Below are 20,043 nucleotides of genomic sequence, written 5' to 3' on the forward strand. Positions count from 1 at the left end.
CCTTTAACATTGTGCAACACATAATTAATCTGACATTCGCTGTCAACCCTCTCCTCTCCTCTCCTCTCCTCTTCAGTGTCGGTCTTTTCAGAGTAAAGTGCATAATTCAAACATTTAACAAAAAATAAAACAAAGTTTCACCTATAGAACAAACTACCTGGTCGCTTCAAAATGGAATCGTCGGCTCATACGGAGCAAAACTAACAATATTCATTCATACGATCATATATTTACATTTAGCTTGTATGAACGGCGTCTAAACATGTGATTAAGACAAAAGAACTCACCGTGAAAAGATTTCAGATAAAAAAGAAAGAAAAAAAGGTGCAAACGAGCTGCTTCTCCTGTGTGACGTGTTGTATTTTGAGTTTGAGCAACAGGTGAGTCGCTCTATGTGTGTGTGTGTGTGTGTGTGTCACGACTCCTCTGCGATGATGCGAGTTTGACATGTCAGCCGCAGCTTAGCCAAGGTTGCCATGGAGAGACTTCCCGGTTCAGTGAAGATTTTCTAGGAAGGAGGACAAGAAACAGGATTATGAGGGATTAAAAAGGAAGCACATCGCCGGCAGCGGGGGAGAAGTCTATAAAATCATTCATCAATTTTTTTTTGTTTTTTTGTTTTACCTCCATGAAAGTGTGGCATTCGTCGACAAATGGTCCGTGGGTGATGTGCTTGAAGGCCTGGCAGACGTCGGGCAGCGACTGGGCCTGTTGAATCAGCGTCTGGTTGTGGTGGATCAGTGTCAGAGCCACGCGGAACAGGATTTTCGAGCCCTCGTAAAACAGGCAATCCCAAATCCTCAGGACCGTCTGAAGGGGGGGGGAGAAAAAACAGACAGTTTCTTTTTATTGTTAATCATATATTTTGATCGTTTATCTCTTTGTGTAATTTCCCTACGATAATTTTTCTTTTATTATTATTATCATTTATATATTTCTGAGTGTTCATTTGTATGTTCTGTTTTCTTTTTTGTATGATATTATATCTAATTTTAAAGGGATAGTTCAACATTTTGGCAAATTGTCCCATTGGATTGGATTGGATTGTACTTTATTGTCCCGAAGGGAAATTTGTTTTGGGCTCTGAGCCACTGCATACACAAAACAATACATACGAGACATTCATACAAAAGTACTTTCACACATTTAACACACATTCAAAACAGTGAAGGGTGCTTCCACTCTATACAAATAAATCAATAAAATCAATAAATTCGTAGGACTGATCAAACCAGCAGCTCTTAAATTAAAGTGCTATGTGCGCAGTGGTTCGATACAGAGAAAAACTAGAGTGCTACATTCACAATGTTTGCATATAAAAATAATAAAACTATAAAACTATACAAAAAAGGTAAAACCGGTCATTGCCATAATCCCTATAGTCATAGCAGCAGTAGGTTTGTTACCTTTAATTGTCGGTGCAAGCTATTTTTAGAACGGCGGAGCAGAGGCGTGAGCTGCTCAGAGCTACGCTACAGAGGCTAATGGGATTTCTTGGTTTCCTTCATCAAACTCGTCAAATACACAATCCAACAACTCCAAAACGCTCTGGTGGACAAGTTGTGACCTGCACATTCACCACGCTATGAGATAATAACAGAACGTTACCAGACAGAGTTGTTTTAGAGGTAAATTCATGCAAAACAGCTGATGCGTGTTCCTGTCGGGGGCAGTTCTTCAGCAAGCAGTCTGCATTGCCTCGAAAACAACTACTGTACACCTATTTGTCAGAACTATCCCTTTAACTATAGATGGAAGCATCTCATAAGCTCTTTGAGTTTTCGCCTCTTCCAGCGCTGTAAATTATCAAATTGTTCCTTTTACTTGTGTATTTTTAAACTGTGCAAAATAAATCTAAAGCAACACAGAGGTGAATCCCACCGGTGAACGAAAGTATCAGTGCTGTTTGTCATGTGAGAAAACTAAATACATATTGAATCATACAACAGATTTTTACATTTTTACAACCAGTGAACTCGCTCAGCTTGTTCTTTTCCCTTTTTGCTCCAGTGACCGGAAAATTAATTACTCGGGTGTTTTCAGGATGAGCAGAGGAAAAACAAGTCGCTGCAGCAAAACAAAAAACAAAAAACAAAACCAAACAAAGCAGCAGCAGCAAATGAATCAGTCTTGGTCTTGATGGTTGTTGAGTGAGCGAGTGAGTGAAGAGCCACAGCCCATAAACTGGTCTTGTTTGGCAGAAACAGAGCCAGAGACGTGTAGAGGGAACAACAAGAACATCTGTAAGCGTTAACACCCTCAAGCCTCATGTGCTGCTGCTGCTGCCGTCACTTCTCCAAACACACACACACACACACCCTCTACAGGCCGACAGGGGGAGCGAGCAACAACAAACAGGAGGGAGGTTTTATGAATCCGATGCCTGAAAACATGGACTTCATGAACCGTGTAGAGTTGTGTTTTATTTTTACAGGCCTATGGGGAAATAAAAAACTATAAACCTCAGACTTGTGCTACAAACTTAAAACAAACCTTTTTCAGCCTGGCTTTTGATTAGATAATACTTATCGTTTTTTCTATTTTTTCCTGTCCTTTTAGTCTTCTTCGCCTATTTATTATATCATTTCAGTAATTTTTTATCATGTCCTTCCACTAATAATAACTTTTTAGTTCCTTTTATTTATTTGGTTTTATCCAGTTTATGGTGTTTCATCACAACAAATTGTTGAGAGCATTTGCACAGAATAATAATAATAAGTGAAGTCTGTATTTTACTCGAATTCATTCACATTAAGTCCCTGAATATGATGCCAAAAGGTATGTAGTCGTCATGGCAGCTGTAAATAAAATGTCAAAGCAGCAACGTGACTTCGGAACAGTGTGCAGTTGTTGTCGGGATAACGGGTCTTTGTATTAAGCATCCATCTCATCATCCATCTCAATATCCTCCAAAATTTTGCTCTTTTTATGGATCTGAGCTGTTTCTTCCAGTGGGTCTCCTCCGGTACCGAGACCAGACTGGATTTGCACCTAAAATGGTGTCAAAGTTGACGCTCATCATAATTTCCACCAGTGCAGCCTCCATGTTTCAACCGGGAGAGAAGTAGAAAAAGGCGCAAAATAAAAACAACAAATACCCCCCAATCACTGAGATGCAGATTCGCACGGGACTAGTAGTAGTAGTAGTGTTGTGTGATGAAATATGGTCGATTAATTTGCGGTGGAATTTTTACTTTACAAATTACAGACATGTCGCATTCGCACGGGATCAAGATCACAGACATCCTCCGCAATTATTACAAATGACCAGAGTTTCCCAGGTTATAACTAAGAAAGCGCTTCAGTTGCCTTCTTTCAAGTTATATGTGAGAGAAAGTGTGTGTGTGTAGTTGTGTGGCTCTTGGTTTTAATTCTGTTTTGTTTTGTTTGCTTTTATGGTGTAAAGCAGTTTGTGCTACATTTTATTTGTATGAGAAGAGCTGTATTATTTATTTATCTATTTATTTATTTCAGACATGTTAGTTGAATCAGACTTCATCACACACAATTTCAGTAACACAATACAAGCACATGACCGCTGATTACTGTTCAGAATACATTCATTTCATCACTGTTTTTCTTTCTTAACATACGTGATACAACAGCAGAGCTGCGGTCTGGACTTCAGACAGCCAGTCCAGAATAATGTTAAACCCCTTTTCTCTGGGTTTAAATCAATTTATAATTGTCTAGAAACAGAGTTTCGTATTTCTTTTTTAAAAGCCCACAAGTTTCTTGATTTTTTAACCTCATCCTCTAGTTTGTTCCACTGTTTGACACCAGTGACTGAGATATAAAAGGATTTTAGCGTAGCTCTCACTTTCCTCTGCCTAAATAACATATTTCCTCTCAGATTGTGTCACTTCTCTGTCTATGAAAAAACCTTGTAAGTTATGCGGAAGGTCTCTGTTTGCGGCCTTGTACATAATCTGCAGAGTTTTGTAGTTGATTAAGTCATGTAGTTTGAGGATTTTTGCATTGATGAACAACTGGTTTGTGTGTGCTCTGTACTGGGCATAGTGTAGAATTCTTACGGCTCTTTTTTTGAAGTGTGAACAGATAGTCTCATAGTCTCAAGTCTGATCGATGGATTGATACAGTTTTGTCTGCGACACACACACACCTCTACAGGTAAGATGTCGATGTAGAGGCAGATGAACCAGCGCGACACCACCAGCGTCCACATCACGTTCTGATCCATCATGGTCTTCCAGACTCCGGGGGTTTTCATCTTCACCAGCTCCCCCAGCACTTCCTGGTCCGTCTTCAGCCCCAGCATGGCCGGACTGTAGTAGTCTGGAAACACACACACACACACACACACACCTTTATGGGTTACAAATACACACATCTATTTCAGCGATGTTGTTTTTTTTTTTTTAATAACTGTCCATGGCGTCTTTGCTCTGACTTTCTTTCTTCTTTGTGTGTAAGTTTCTAATGAAAACCAGCTGTAGGACTCAGGCCACAGACAGACAAAGACCATGTGACTTCTTATGAGATTATTCTTAGTCCAGAGCAAAGGAACAACCAGACACACACACACACACACACACACACACACACACGAACCTGTCATGAGACCACAGCCATGGCCAACAGCCGAACACTAGCGGTGCTGGAAGTGACCGCTTCACAGATGCATCGAGATTCTTAATGCGACGATTCTGAATCGAAGCATTTATGTCACATAATCGACTTTTTAATTCAAAAAAGTAAGTAACTTTTACTTGGTAAGTAAACATGTTGATAAAACAAACAATTTAGTTGTTGTTGTGCACAAGGTAGAGCTGCAGCTTCAAATATACGAGCAGAGTTTTTTTAATTGCCTATTCATTTGGCTGCCACGGTGCGCCTCTGTGTCCCCACACTACACGCATACCTTCTTTTTTTTCTTTTTTTAATCGATCGATCGATCGATCGATCGATCGATCCGCGGACCACTTGTGTGCCGATCACGGATCAACTGTGATCTGTTGCAACACTACTTATTATATTTCGATTTCCCTTCTTGAAGTTTTATAATAAGTTGGTAAAACTTAAGTGTGTTGCAAATGTTACATAACAGATTTGGTTGGAATGTCCTTTAGTGGACGCAGGACGTAATAATAAGCTGGTATAGGTGAATATAACGAGCTGAAAAAACAAAACACATTAAAAATTTGAATATTTAACATAAGATGGGTTAGAAATTCAAATCTGATTTGGGGGGAAGATTGACAGCCCTAATACAGAGACAGTGATTTATTTTATTTTATTTTAAAGTATAACGCCAAGATTTAGGCTACATTTTGTTTTTGAGAAATTAACAAGTGTTTCTTTTTCTTTGTGAGTTCAGACTCCAGGGAAGCTGCTGTATTGTGGAAATGCATTTAAATTATACTTTCTATTTTATTTTATGTAAATACAAAGTCATATAATCATATATTATCTGACTGTTTATGTTAAATAATGAAAAAAACATGTGTGGCATCCTAGAAAATTGAGGATGTGATACATCGAGATGCATCGTACAATCGAATCGAACCGAATGGCGAGCCCAGTGAAGATGCACACCACTAGTGTACACACACACACACACACACACACACACACACACACACACCTGGTAATATTCTGCCGAGCAGTGCGTCCATTAGCCAGAAGGATTTCTCTTCATCTTTTGTGATGATGAGCAGATACCCGGCGATGAAGTTCATCCCCTGAGGACAAACAGACAAACAGAGACAGAGCTCATGAAGAGAGCGAGAGGACAGAGGCCAGTTAATGTTCACTGGACGTCGAGCTGAGAACAGACAAGACGACCTGCGTGTGATCAGAGAAGTATTATTATTGTGTTGGGTATGGCTGTGGTATGTATGTGTGGATTGTTGTTTTGAACCTGCACTTTTGATGTCCTTCCGCAACGAAGTTCCTAACGGAATAATAAAGTACTTTTGAGTTTGAGTTTGAGTTGAGTTGAGATGAACGGGCTCTAAGTGATACGACAGAAGAGATGATGAAACAACCAACACAGTCCTGGAGTCTGTTTGAATTGCAAAACAAGCCACATTTACAACTCCGGTAAATGAAATTTGCCTTTCAAATACTAATAATTAGCATGATGGGGCTATAAAGACGTGGCACTGACGCAAACGTCCTTTGTGTGGATTCATAAACAGAAACTTGGAGGACTAAAAACAGACAGACTTTGAATAAACCCTCCTGTTTAGTGCACAAAACTTAATATTCTCATTTTCATTTGGCAGATAAAGATCTAATGAAAACTTTTATCCAATAATCCATAACAATAATTCAGGAATCAGGGTTCCCATTCTTTTCTTTTTTTTAATTTTCCAGGACTTTTCCCGGTTGCTACAGTCTGAGGGACATTAGTTATTACTCCATACACTAATACATCCCCCTCCTGAGTCTTCTTTTTGATATTTGTCCCTTATTTTGTACATTTAGCCTAACCCATTTGTTTCTATGTTTTTTCCTCTCTCACCCCCAGAAATCTGATTCAAAGATGTGCAGTCTGTGGCTCTAACTTGTGAAATAATCTCTTACATGCTTAGAAATTATTACAAGTTTATCATAGAACAACGCAAACATGTTGTTTTTGTTTTTGAACCACACCAAAATAAGCTCTCTGCTGCTCCTCCATCTGTCACTTAGCAGAAGAGAGAAAACCTTCATGCTCGCCGTCCAACACTAGAAGCACTCATCAACTCAAAGTCTCTAGTTTTCTCGTTATTAACTTCTTTGGAAAAGAAATCCTTAGTCCTAAAAAAAACTCAACTCAAGCTTTTCCAGGACATTTGACTTTTTTCTTTCTTTCTTATTTTCCACGTGTTTTCCATGAATGGAGAATTAGCCAACCATTTCCCAGGTTTTCCAGGACACGTAGGAAGGTCCACTGCTGTTTTCAATATACTTGGCTCCACTAGGTCTGATTACACGTTCCTTTGGAGTTGTTTTTCACCGTTATGCCGATGATTTGCAAATAAATGTGCCAGTTGTTGCAGGAAGTGGGTCCTGCTCTGATAAACATGTAAAGTAACCCTTTTTTCACCTCGGAAAAACCGTTAAGATCCAATCTATCCTCTCATTGAAAGATACAGAGACTCTTACTATGACTTTTGTAATGTGCTTTTACTGGGGCTGCTCAAAAAGAGCCTTCCTGGTCTGCAGTTGGTGCAAAATGCTGCAGCCCGAATGCTGAGTGGACTATCCTACAAAATGTTAAATGGTCTTCCTCTGATCTATTTGTCAGACCTCGTTAACACCTATGTACCTGTTCGGCCTTAAGTGAACCCTGAATAATGTGTTGTTCTAACCCATATAACCAACACAGCATCACAACACAAGGTCACAGTAATTATTTTAAACTTGAGTATCCACGGCTACATGTGTGGTATTTAAGTCCGGGTGGTTCAGTGTTTACCTGGCAGTATCCCACGGTGGCGTTGTGGTGACCGTAGGCCAGCAGCACGTTGGACAGAGCTTTCTGTAGACACGGACTGGCCGTCTTACGGAAGAGGATGTTGTCTGGAAACGTTCTGTTCAAGTCTGAGAGAAAGAAAACACACACACACACTCGTCATTACTCTAGTCCAGTTGTTCCCAACCTTTTTTGGCTCGTGACCCCATTTTGACATCACAAATTTCTGGCGACCCCGTCAATCAAGATGCGACAGCTCAGATATTTTTATATGCTGCATCTTGAACTCGATTTATTGTAGAGAAAGTGAAAGTATAGAATACAGTTGTTTAAGATTGTGTGTGGTGTTTTTAATCATACATTTAAAAAGAATAATAATTAGTTAAAAGAATTTTTTTATCAGTAATTTTTTTTATCAATTACTAGACATTTCAGGCAACCCCAGTTGAATTCCCCAAGGTTGAAAAACAGTGCTCTAGTCTGTGCTGTGTGTTTTGTGTTTGTGTGTTAAAGGGATAGTTCAGTTTTTTGAAGTGGGGTTGGAGTGAGTTGGTTAGTTCCAGATAAACTAACTTTTTTCCAACCAGCTGATGCATTGTAAACTTTTACTTTATATCGTACTCTTGAACTGGTGTGTGATTTTGAGACGGGACTTCTTGTAGGTGGCAACAATACGCTGATTAATACTTTTACTCCCTGTGTCTCGGTGCAGCGTGATGCACCAGTGGGGAGGAGCAGCAGAGACCTTTCCACTGCAGATATTATACTTAATGGCCATTTGTATCTCACACAAACCCACTTCAAAAAAACTGAACTATCCCTTTAAAAGTGAGAGTGAAAAAGATGCAACAGTAAAAAAAAACGGATAAAGCTGCTGATTGTTTCCATAATGAGATAAACTGTTGTTGTGATAAAACAGCTACAAAAACACAATTAAAACCACTGTGCAGCTTTCAGTTTGTATCTAATGTTCCTAATTTAATTTACTGTACTTGATTTTCTTCTGTCGTCAGTACCTGTTTTTGTTTTTTATTACCCTGTCAGCTTGAAAAACAGTTTTCCTTACTCAACAACAAAGTGTCTGACTCTGTCACAGTTAAGACTGAGCTATTCTTTAAAACAAACAGACGACCTCTGAAACACCAAACCGCGAGGCGTCATCTCGCCCCGTGTGACTGATGCCAGTTGTTTTTCCAGTGTAACCGACGCTGCTGCTTATGTTCGTCCTTTATCACCAACGGTTGAGCTGATTCAGCGAAGTGAATCTGCCTCAGTGGGCAGTCACCAGGAGAGAATTCACTGACTGGGCTTTCAAACGAAATCTGATATTTCACTCATCTTGTGCAGTTTTTCCATCTCCACATTTTATGGTTTAATGTTTTTTTTTCCAACTTTCCAATGCTACTTACAACACTTTGAAGTCCAAACATAGAGCTTAAAGAGGAACTATGCAGGATTTTTACCTTAACTGTGCTACATTTTTACCTTAAAGGGACAACGAGGAGTTTTGGAAAAGCGAAGCATTTTCACACTACATTTATGAGCCTCCGCACCGTGAAATTCTTTGACCGGCGCAAGACAGACTCATGTTTTCATTCATCAAGAATTAAAGTCAGAGGTTCGAAGACAATCACATACCGTCGTAGTTCCGACCATAAACGGCGATTCGGCGGCGTTATTCTCATGACTCGCCACAAAACCGAAAGTAAAGAAACGCTGGTCGGCTCGACCAGCATTTCCGCCACCACTAATAATAACAAAATAACGATAGAGACAAAACGATCGAAAATGGGCCCATAAACAAATGTGGGTAGCATAGATTCATCCACATTAACGTGAGACTTTTTCAGGGTTTATACAGAAATTCTTAAGTTGAATTTAATACCTTTTAATACCTTTTAATACCTTTTTTAATACCGTCACAATATTTTTTAATACCAACACAACTTCGCGCTGCAACTGTAGTGGCAACTTTTCAAACTTCAGTGTTGGGGGTAACTAATTAAAAAGTAACAGATTACTGTAATTTTCTTACTTAACTTTCTGAGTGACTAAGTGTAGTAGGCAAATGCTTACAATTCAAATCAAGTAGGCCTACCTGTTACCTGTTAGGGGTGTGTGCACTGCTTAGGGCGGTGACGCTCACCATTAACAAATTATACAGTATACAGGCGCATCTCAATACATTATAATATCATGGCAAAGTCCATTTCCAGAAGTAAAGCCAACATTTCTGTAGCCTATTAAAAAAATTTTTTTTTTCTTTTCATTTTTTAATTGGTCCTTTGTAATATTTAGATTTTTGGGGATACTGAATTATAAGTCTTCATTTAACGTTAGTCATAATTAGTACAATTAAAATAAATAGAATAAATAAAGACATGAAATGTTTCATTCTTTGTGTTAGTTTCACTTTTTGAATTGAAATACTGACATATGCCTTGATAAACTTAACCATGATATTCTAATGCACCTGTGAATTGGAAATAATAGGAGTGATAGGTACAGTATATGAAATAATTAATTACTGCATACATCTTGACAGCTCACCTTTACTTCATTTTTAGCCTTCTGTGATTACGTTTGTCTGTACAGCACTTTGGAAACCTTTGTGTTTATTTAAATTGGGCAGAGCTCTGTGGGAAACACCTGCCTGACACAGCAACATAGGGAACCGTGCACGTCTGCAGAGCACAGCTGATACTCGTACATGAAAAAACAAGCGCGTCGCCGTCGCATCGAATGCGCGCAGCTACGGTGCTGCTTTCGGTTGTGAGCGTGCATGTCGCGCGTCTACATTGGATATTGTATAATCAGAGCGAACTATGAATGAGGTTGCTTCACTTTCACGTGATTATCAGCCTGTTCAACATTTTACTGACCTGACGTCTTTTCACATGGGCTTCCTTCACCTTTCAAACGGGGCAGAGCTCCGTGGGAAACAGTAGGAGAGACACCGAGGGAGAATCTTGGTCTGACCCAACACTGACACATTGTGATCGCGCATGATGCGCATCTATATTGAAAGTAATGACAATACATCTGAACGGTCCCCCATGCACACACGTTTTAACCAAGGCAGCAGCCAAAATCACCCAGGCGGCATGGTTTTAGACTGAAGCGCAAATAGTTTTACCGCGAACTAAACCTGTTCACACTGACCTGTGCGGATGGTCTCCACCAGTTTGGAGTCGTGCTGGGCTCCCAGCAGCGAATGGTAGTATCCTGCGTTCTTCTCCAACTGGTCTTGGGCCCCGCTGGCTGCCATCCAGATCAGAGCCCGGTGCTCATTGGGAATCCCTTTTCGCACATAACGCTTCACTGAAGGAGAAAGCGGAGGGAACAAACATGTCACTTCAATCCCCCTCTTACATTTCATGAGAGGAGTTTTCATTAAGTGTCCAGTTTTCACACTTACGCTTCAGATTCTTCTGCACTTTGCTTTTGCCCTTCAGTAGTTTGGACCATTTGATGGAGCGTCGGGTGAGCACAACCAGATACTCAGACATGAGCTCCTCATATGACTCGTAATCAAAGTCTTCTGAGCGCTCAAAGCCATATGGATCCACCCTGGGTCAAAGAGGACAAGGCAGGAAAGTGTTAACAACTGATGAAACACTTGACAGGAGTGTTTTCAGTCAGTAATATTAATCAGAATCACATCGTAGCATCAAAAACCCTCAAATAACAATATTTTGTAGCATGTCATCTATATTATACCTACACCTACAGTCTGTTTCTCCAAGAAAAAGTTGTGTGTAGGTCATGCAGCCTAATGCTTTTAGATTAGCACGATAATCTTCCTGCTGCTTAAACCTTTCACGAGAGCAGAGAAAACACATCTCCAGTCCAACAGTGTGGTAGGGCACGAACATGTTCAACCAAAACAAACATTAAACAGCAGCATCATTCATTATAAAGGTCCTACTGTGCAACAAATAGCCTATGTTCCTGTTTCAGTGTGCAGTTTGTGAACATGGCCCCTGATTTCAGGTGTTGGTTTGGGTTATCAATGTTTGTTTGAACAGTCCAACAGCTGTTCTTCTTACTGGAAATAATCATTTAACATTTAAAAAGGCCCTTCTACATGTAGACAGAGTGGATGAACTGCACTAATTAAAGTGCAAGTCCAATATAAACCTAATTTATTTAGTACACCTATGCACCGGCCTACACCTAGATAAACAGTCTTATACAACTACCCTGCAATAATCTAACCTTCATGAAGGCTGTAAAGTTCAGTAATCGTTAACATTGTTTCAGACAGATGCCGATTTAAGTTACTGAAGGGTGACTTTAACATTTAAGTGTCTACTCATTCATATAAAAGTAGTAACAACGACGTTACCCTGGGAGGAGTTTTCATCTAGCCTGCACTCACTGACATTGATTGAACCCTTCCAACAGAAACTACAGCATCTGAAATGTCCTAAAAGAAAAATGAACACCATGCCAAGACAGCTGCAAAAGGTTCACATTATAAATTGTATCTGAACTGGTCTTAAAGAGGAACTGTGTCAATCTAGTTTGTGGTCATTCTCCCCTAAACGTGTTATCAAATTGCTGTCATTTCAGTAAGGAACATGAAGTAACCTAGGCCATAGCAGAACTGCGAGGATGTAATAAACATTACCAGTATTTTCACCATCTAATCTGGCAGTTGTTGTTTAGGGTGATATAATGTCTTGATACAGTATTATTATTATTATTATGCAAGACATTTTATGATATCTTGAGCACTGCATTGAGAAGGGTCCATGCCTATGTTCCCACAGCCTTATGTTCCCACAGTTCTAAGATTTTTTCTCAAAATTAGGCCCTGTGTTCCCACTGGACTCTCTCTACCTATCTGGACTCTATCTATCTGGCCTGTCTAGCCTCTACCGGGTCTTTTTACTAAACTTAACCAACTCTTTTCTTCATTGCCTAAACCCAACCAATGGTGGGACCAAAGGGCTGTGGGAACATAGGGCCTAATTTTCAGTGACAACAAAAGTTAACTTAGACATGTGGGAACATAGGGCTGTGGGAACATATGAATGACCCCATTGAGAAACACTACAATTTATTAGGCTGCCTTTATTAATTACCCAGCAAATACTCAGTATTTGCCCTGTGTATGGATAATGTGTAATATCACAATACTTTACTGTATTAAAAGTCATTATGAACATAATACAAATTTCTTTGTTTTGCCTGACCATAAGGTAAAAGACCCATGAGATAATAATAATAAAAGAAAAAGGTAAATATTCACAATTGAGAATCTGGAACAAGTTATTTTTTGGATATTTCATTAAAAATAATAATACATATCAATGAACTGAATGAATGTCTGGTCAAATAACCCCCAAGCAACTAGCTACATGTCTTTCCTCAGTAAATGACTTTTTAAGGGGGAAAACAAATCTCCAACGGTTATCGCGGTTTTTTTAATTGACATGGACAAGTAGCTGTAACGGTCGAATAACGGCCAAAAGTAGTTAGCTAACGTTCTGTTTACACTTCATTTATTACTTTAATTTTATTTTTTGTGGATAAGATAATCACGTTTTTCAGTATTTTACTTCTCTGGTAAGTTACCGAAAGTGTTGTTGACTTTCCTCCATGAGTAAAATTAGGTTTTAACCGTTTTATCGGTGCTAAGTTTAGCAGTTACTGGCCCAACGTTCAGTTAGCTAACTAACGTTAACGTTACCTTTCCACTCGGTCTCTAGCAGCTCGACCGTCGGCGGAGCGGCTGCGGTTGTTGTTGGTGGTGGTGGTCGTCGTCGCCTTGTTCGTCCTCCTCTCCATCGCCTCCTACTCCTCCTCGGATATCCTCAAACTCTACAGTGCAGTGCTAGAGTCTCACCATGTATCCACCACCGTGTTGGGGGGGTTTCTCGAAAATCACAGCAGAAGAAGTTCACAACAGTCATGGAAGTCGAAGTCCCAGTTGGAGTTGAGGTGAGTTTTTAACGTTCACTTCACTTCACTTTCTCCATGTTGTCGTGGGGACAAGCAGCCAACACCGCCGCTTCTGCTTCTGCTGTTGCTGCTCCTGCTTTTTCCAGCCTGGGATTAACATGCTATTCTCGAAGAGGGAAAATCCGTGGGAGGGAAAGGCACGTTTAAGCTTTTTTTTTTTTTTTTTAACTCCAAAACCAAGAAGTCGTCGGTTTCCACTCGAATAATATTTAAACCGATCCGCTGGTGTTCAGTTCAGTCAAACCATGTGAAGAGGAAGGAAAGGAGTTTGCACTTTGCTGAGGTTTGTTGGCATCCACATGCACCTGCTGCTGCTCCTGTCCCACAACGCAGTCCGACAGACAAACTAGTCGAGTCTAGAAACAACGTGTAAACACAACGGGCGGCTGAATGAACGCTGCCGCTGCTGCAGACTGATCCAGATGGTCCGAGTTGTTATTCCCACCACCACCACCACTCCTCCTCCTCTCTCTTCTCTGGTCTGGTGGACGCTACGTTAGTTAGTTACTCCTCCATGGAGGATTTCGGACTCGTGACGTTTGCCCCGGGACAACACACGTCAATCAGACCTAATGATGCGTTCAAATAACTCCCGTAACATCCCACTTCAGAGCCCTCAAACGTGAGTGATTGTGCATTCAAACAAAACTTTGGAGAGAAAACAGAAAAACCGCAGTAAGTGTAAACTAACCTCCCAATATCCCCTCCCATTAAAAACACACATAAATAATAGTAATGATATCAATTCCTTTATTTGTAAAGCAATGCAAAATGCTTTGACAAACAAGAGCAATGCAAACAGAAAAGCACAGAATGAGATAAAAACAAACAAACAGGTAAAGGCACAAAGAGTAAAAACAGTAAGAACAACTTTTTTTTTTATTTTTTTTCATCTAATATTTGTTCAAACTCTGGTTGCAATTTTGTCTAAGTGATTTTTCTGTCTTGTATGTTTTTTTTATTTTTTTATTTTGTTTTATTGTCTGTATTGTATTGTATTGTCTTGTTTCCTTTCATTTTATTGTGCTGAGTTGTGTTATATCTTGATGTTTTTTGTGTAGGACCCCCTCGTAAACGACTTGTTACAACTCAAAGGGGTTATCCTACTATAATAAACAACTTCAACAAAAAAAACTGAATAAGGGAGGTAAATAGGCACTTTAGAGTATTTGCAAAAATGTCCAATATTCAATTTGGCATAAAACATTATATTGAAATCACCTGTGTGCACAGACACAGACTGCAATGTGTCAGCCATTGGCAACTCCCTATTGTAAAATTCATAGGATCCCCCCATTTGCACTATGTTGCACTGTTAGTAGTAATATGTCCGATAACACGTGAAGGCAGCAGAAATAGTGAGGAGCCGCGCCCTCTTCAGTACAGCCAGCCACGTAGCACAGGTAAATACAGCCATCTGCTCACCTGACCTGACCTGTCCAATAAAAATATTCTGTGGATTCAACCGTACCTGCTGCATGTTTGATTTAAAGCCCCCACACTGTCTTAAAACCACAGAGTTTGCACATATAATGGAGATGAGAAGTATGTTAGATCATAAAAATGGAAACAAATAAGGCTAAAGATTTTTGGAATATTAAAATATTCCTCAGTTTATTTGAACTCTTTCTGCCCCAGCTCTGCACAGCTTATTGTCTTGAGAGAAATCTCAAATAATTCATGTTTTTTGTTTTCTAAACTGATATTATTAAATCACATGCATTTATGTAAATTGCATATTTAAAAATAACCTTGCAGAAGTCCTGTACAAGTAAGAATGCAAACTTTGGTCTTAAGGTGACAAGCATCAAAATTAAGTCACGAGATTTCAATTTGATTATGAGCAAATGAGAGTATCTTGAGCAGAGCTGCAGATACTTTGTCCCAGTGCAAAACTATCTCTGAAGGCTGGTTCTCTGGGTGACTTTTACTTGCAGTAGTTGCTTATTTAAAAAAAAGGAAAATGAAAAATAATTCATAAAGGAATGTGGATAGTATTCAAAAAGGCAAAGCAGATGGCATATTGTTTGATGTGACCATTTGTATGTTATGATGTCAGAAACATTTTTGTTGAAAGTAAGAATTCATGATGTGTGCGTGTGTGGATCAAGTAGTGTGACTAAACTGAAATTTGTTGAAAGTCATGCTTGGCCCGGCCTAAATAAAATTACTTAAAATTGGATTTCAGCGTTCCCGCCCTACATACGCACATGGACACTCCATAACAACACCATGCTCATCATCAGAATAAGCCTCAGGATGGACAGATGATGGATCATGTAGGCTTCTAGGTTTTATCCTCTTGTGAAAATACCAGACTAAGTCGAAATTAAGACTCATATTTTCAGCCTGATGTAATCCTGCTGGCTGGCAGGGTCGGGACAGTGAATTGGATGAAGCTCCAGCCTCTGACATGTTAGTTTGGCACTGACATGTGACCATTCAACCGTTCTCTCAGCAGTGCATGTTTTACACCACAGGTCTGTGTGAGTGTGTCCTCGGCAGGAAAGGTCATTTTAAAATAATCTTTCCAATGTGTAAGCATGTGTTCATTCATCTGGTGGATGGAAGATGCATGAAACAAAACCCTTTCGCTTCCTGGTAAATAACTTTGTAGCCGTTATGGTCATAATGGCCAGTCCTCTACAAAGTATTCAAACTGTTTTTTTTAAAGAAAGTCATCAGTCAGTTTACAATCACAAGCTACATGCAGTACACATTCCTGCATGTAAAATATTTAGAGCATCATGACACTGTACAGTCAAACTTGAGCAGTGTGCATCAGAAAAATGGCAATCAAATTACCTGAATTAGATTATGATACAGCTTCAAAGTGAAACGCCGTTTTTTTTTAAAGTCCAACTAGTCTTCTGTTGACTGCAGTGTGAATGTTTGTGCACTACTTGTTTATCACCCATTTCTGGCAGTTTCCTGTAATTGTATCAAACCCTTTCAAGTCTTGCACGAACTGTAGAGATGACAATGCTTGCTTTGTGCTTACTGGTTTTTATACGGGGAAAAAAACAAAAAACAAACAGTAATCATGTTGGCAATACACTGTTGGCAACACTTCAACCTTGGCAAGCTCTTGGCCAGCCCGCCTAACTGCTTTAGGTCATTTGGAGGTTATCAGTGTTACTAAAAATATTAAAGTCAGCATGTGACCTTTTTTCTTTTGCTGTAGTTCCCTTTTGTGACTTTCTATGCAAATGCAATTAATGGCAGTTAACCTGTTTAATTGAAGAATATTTATTGCATCAACAATGTTGTAACAAATACTGGGTGAGCTAGGTTTGAACACATGTGCTCATTTGCTTGATTTAACTTGCTTAAACAGGATCTGATCCAAAAGAAAAAAGTGCTCGACCAGCAAACACTGTCTCTAGAGCAGAGATTGTTCATTGGCAGCCGTCCATTGGTACCAACCTAGAAAGTGAAGGTGTCAGTAAAACGAATGATTTTGGGTTTATATACTTGTTTGACTGACGGATCCCCGTAGTTGATTGTTGTATATTTTGGCTTCTGTTCTGGCTTCTCTTTCTCAGGTTTAATGTCACTTAATGTTACAGCAAAAGTTTCTTTGTCATTAAACGCAGCATTGAACGCAGCATCTTCAGGAAGTCTGAAACTCTGCTGCATATCAACATCTCTTTGGTCCAGTAGTGTTACATTTTCTTTTTCCTCTCTGGTTTCTTTGTCTTGCCGTTGTGTTTTAGTCTCTGTTGGTTTCTTCTCTGTAATGAAATGAAGCCTGCTGTCATTAGGAGGGCATGTATCAACGTCTTCTGGTGAGTTCAGGACAGTCATAGAAGTTTCCAGGTGTGGTGGTGGAAGCGCAACCAAAGGAGTGACAGTTTTTTGATCTGGTGTTGATTGAGAGGAGTTGGTCTGATCAGGACCTTGTTGGTAATCTGTTCTGTGAACACGGGGGATGACGTACTTGGGCAACTTTTTCTGGATAGTCAATGCTGAGTCTTCCACCGCTCTGTTGTCTGAATTTTGTAGAGCTTCATAACATCTTTCTAAGTTTGGTATCTCTTCTGAAGGCTCGGGTTTGGTTTCTTGCATATATTGTTTAGGAGAGGAATCTACACATGTGGACAACACAGAAGAGCAGGTCATGATGGTTGCTACATGCCACTTCAATGGAGCGTCGACCTGAGGAAGGAGCCTGTGTGGCTCTGGTGGTGACCACTCTGTGACAGAAGTTAAACTGAGGAACTCTAGACATCCATATTTTAACCTGTCTGTGATACTCTGACTCTCATCAGACCTTAACCAATCCTTAATATTGTTATCACTAAGTTGATCATTCATACATTTGAACGAACAGTGACTATCCGCCTTTTGATCTGAAGGCTGCTGCTCCGTTTGCTCTTCTTTCAGATGATCTTTTTCCTCCAGGTTTGAGTTTATGTTCATCAACATGTCCACTGTCTCCTCTCGTCTTTGTTGTTGACCATTTGTAATTTGATTTCCTCTCCCCTGCTGTCCAGCAGATTTACTTTTTGGCCTACCTGTTCGGCCTACCACCTGCTGCTGTCCTCTTTCGTGATAAGCTACCTTCTCTTTGATACTACTTGTCACCTTGACTCCTGCAGAAGACTTCTCATGTGAACATTTCAAGTCACTTCCCTTGCACACGGTGGCCATGGTCTCAAACTTCTCCATCAAGGAAGATAAGACCTCTTTGCCAATGAGCTTTGGTTTGATTGGCTGTTTCTTCACCATGTTCAGGCCTCTTTCTTTCTGCACAGCCACAGCAAACTTGGCCACCATATCCTTCACACCACCTCCTCTCTTTTGTCCTTGTTCTCTTTTACCTCGTTCCTTCTTGTACATGTGATGCTCACTGTCTTGGCTTTGGTTCACCTTACCTGACACTCCTCTGCCAGAGGATAGAGTTCCTACCTCCCTTTGATGCGTCACGGCAGGTTTGGGTGTGGACCTTAAAAACTTGGACTGGAGGAGCTGGAATGTGGTAAGGCGTCGGGGTATTAAGTCTTCTCCTCTTTGATCTTCCCCATTTTTGTGAGTCAATCGGCCTTTTCGTGGATCCAACCAGTGTTTTTCAGGAACCTTGGAACTAGTCTCAGAAGTTTTTCCTTGCGTCATTTGAGGCTCCTTAGGGAGGTGGACTATTGTGCAACTTGTCTGATGTTGAGTTTCCTTCATTGAAGTCTTATTAGTTCTTGGCTCGGGATGATCTTTATTTCCTGTGTTTCTTTCAGCTACAACACCAGAGACTGGCTTCTTCAGGTTTTTGTTTCTGGTGGACCATTTGGGCAGATGCTCTGTCAGGTAGTGCAGGAGAGTCTCGAGAATCCCTCGGAGCACTGGACGGCAGTTGCGATCTCTAACCAACTTCCTCAACATACTGGGATCAGGGCTGATTCTGGTGTTCCAAGAATCTGGTCTACGGAGAATAGAGGACATGGAAAACTTAATCCCTGTAGCGACCAGGAGCCAAGTATCTCTTTCTGAACCTGATAGCATCACCATCAATATATATTTAGGGATAACTCTTCTACTTCTACTTCAGCGCTCCTGTTAGCAATATAAATTAGGCAATATTCAGCTTAAGCTTGGTTAAATGTTAAATAGTAGTTTGATCCTTCAATGTAACAATATGTTGCTGTTACTCTCCAAAGTTCTTTACAGTTTTCTCAAACTTTACTTATTCATTAATCCGTGTGATATTTGAGTCAATAAACAGTACTTGGACTTGAACTGGATAAACCAGTCGTCATCCTACCCTTGCAGCAAAGTGCTGTGCTTGAGGGGAGGTGTTTTAGCCAAGTGAACTCACTACAGGTGATTAGTTCAAGGGACTGTGAAGGACAGTTGTGCAACAAGAAGACGAAACCCGGTAGAAAATTAATAACCTATCTGTCCAAATAAATAAAGCAGTTAAGATAAAGAGACAGGCACTTCATGCATGACATATGTCAATTTTAATCGTTATGTCATAATAATATTCACCATCATTGGTGCTGTCACAATGTTACACTGTAACTGATAAGACCATCACAGTCCAAATAGTTATAAATATAAGAAAACATAATCACTATTCTATGGTTATGCATAAAAGTTGAAATCAGTTCATAATTGCAATCATATCTCACATGCACTGCAAAACTAAAGACTATTAATTTTAGATGCAGTTAATATCTTTATCATAATATTTGGGAAATCACAGACACTGAGCTTCCTGTTGAGACCTTCAAATTGTCAAAACCCACAGTAGAGGATATGTGCACAAAATGTAATATAGATTCTACTTCATTCGTCCACAGTACAACATAACTCTGAGCTTGATGTTAATACAGGTTAGCTTTGGAGAAGGAAAAGGTCAGAGAAGCAAATTATCCTCTTAGTCAACTAAATGTTAAAAAGCCAAAGAGTTTTCTCTTCCCAACAGATCTGTCGTTTCTAAAGAGACATAGCATTTAGGTAAACTGAGTCCAGGTGCAAGAAGAAAACGATTCATTCATTCATGTCAGATCTGTTGATAGCAGACGGTAAAATAAAGGGGAGGAGAGCGAGATAGGTGTTGGACTAGAGCGTGTTGTGGGACAGAGGGAAGCAGTTTTAGAGTCGTGTGCAGTTCCGCTGACAGCCAGCAGGGTTCAGGCCAGTGAAGACCAGGA

General features: G+C 39.9%; 1 protein-coding gene across 1 annotated transcript; it reads right to left on the minus strand.

The window, feature by feature from the left end:
- Positions 1-6: 6 nt before the first annotated feature.
- grtp1a (growth hormone regulated TBC protein 1a) lies at positions 7-13,707 on the minus strand. Its single transcript, XM_084001323.1, has 8 exons — positions 13,122-13,707; positions 10,842-10,993; positions 10,586-10,744; positions 7,427-7,551; positions 5,606-5,702; positions 4,124-4,296; positions 625-810; positions 7-508 (listed from the first exon to the last, which is right to left on the minus strand). Exons 1-8 carry the CDS (start codon positions 13,217-13,219, stop codon positions 416-418), a joined length of 1,083 nt encoding a protein of 360 aa, XP_083857449.1. The 5' UTR covers positions 13,220-13,707; the 3' UTR covers positions 7-415.
- Positions 13,708-20,043: the final 6,336 nt, after the last annotated feature.

Source organism: Trachurus trachurus (assembly GCF_905171665.1).
Source record: "Trachurus trachurus genome assembly, chromosome: 3".
In the NCBI taxonomy this organism is placed as follows: Eukaryota; Metazoa; Chordata; class Actinopteri; order Carangiformes; family Carangidae; genus Trachurus; species Trachurus trachurus.

Excerpts from the sequence above, each read along its gene's own strand:
- grtp1a (XM_084001323.1), bottom strand. The coding sequence starts at position 13,219 with ATGGAGAGGAGGACGAACAAGGCGACGACGACCACCACCACCAACAAC. Across the intron at positions 7,552-10,585 it reads GGTGGAGACCATCCGCACAG|ACTTGAACAGAACGTTTCCA; the intron begins GTCAGTGTGAAC and ends TCTTTCTCTCAG. Across the intron at positions 811-4,123 it reads TCGACATCTTACCTGTAGAG|ACGGTCCTGAGGATTTGGGA; the intron begins GTGTGTGTGTGT and ends CCCCCCCTTCAG.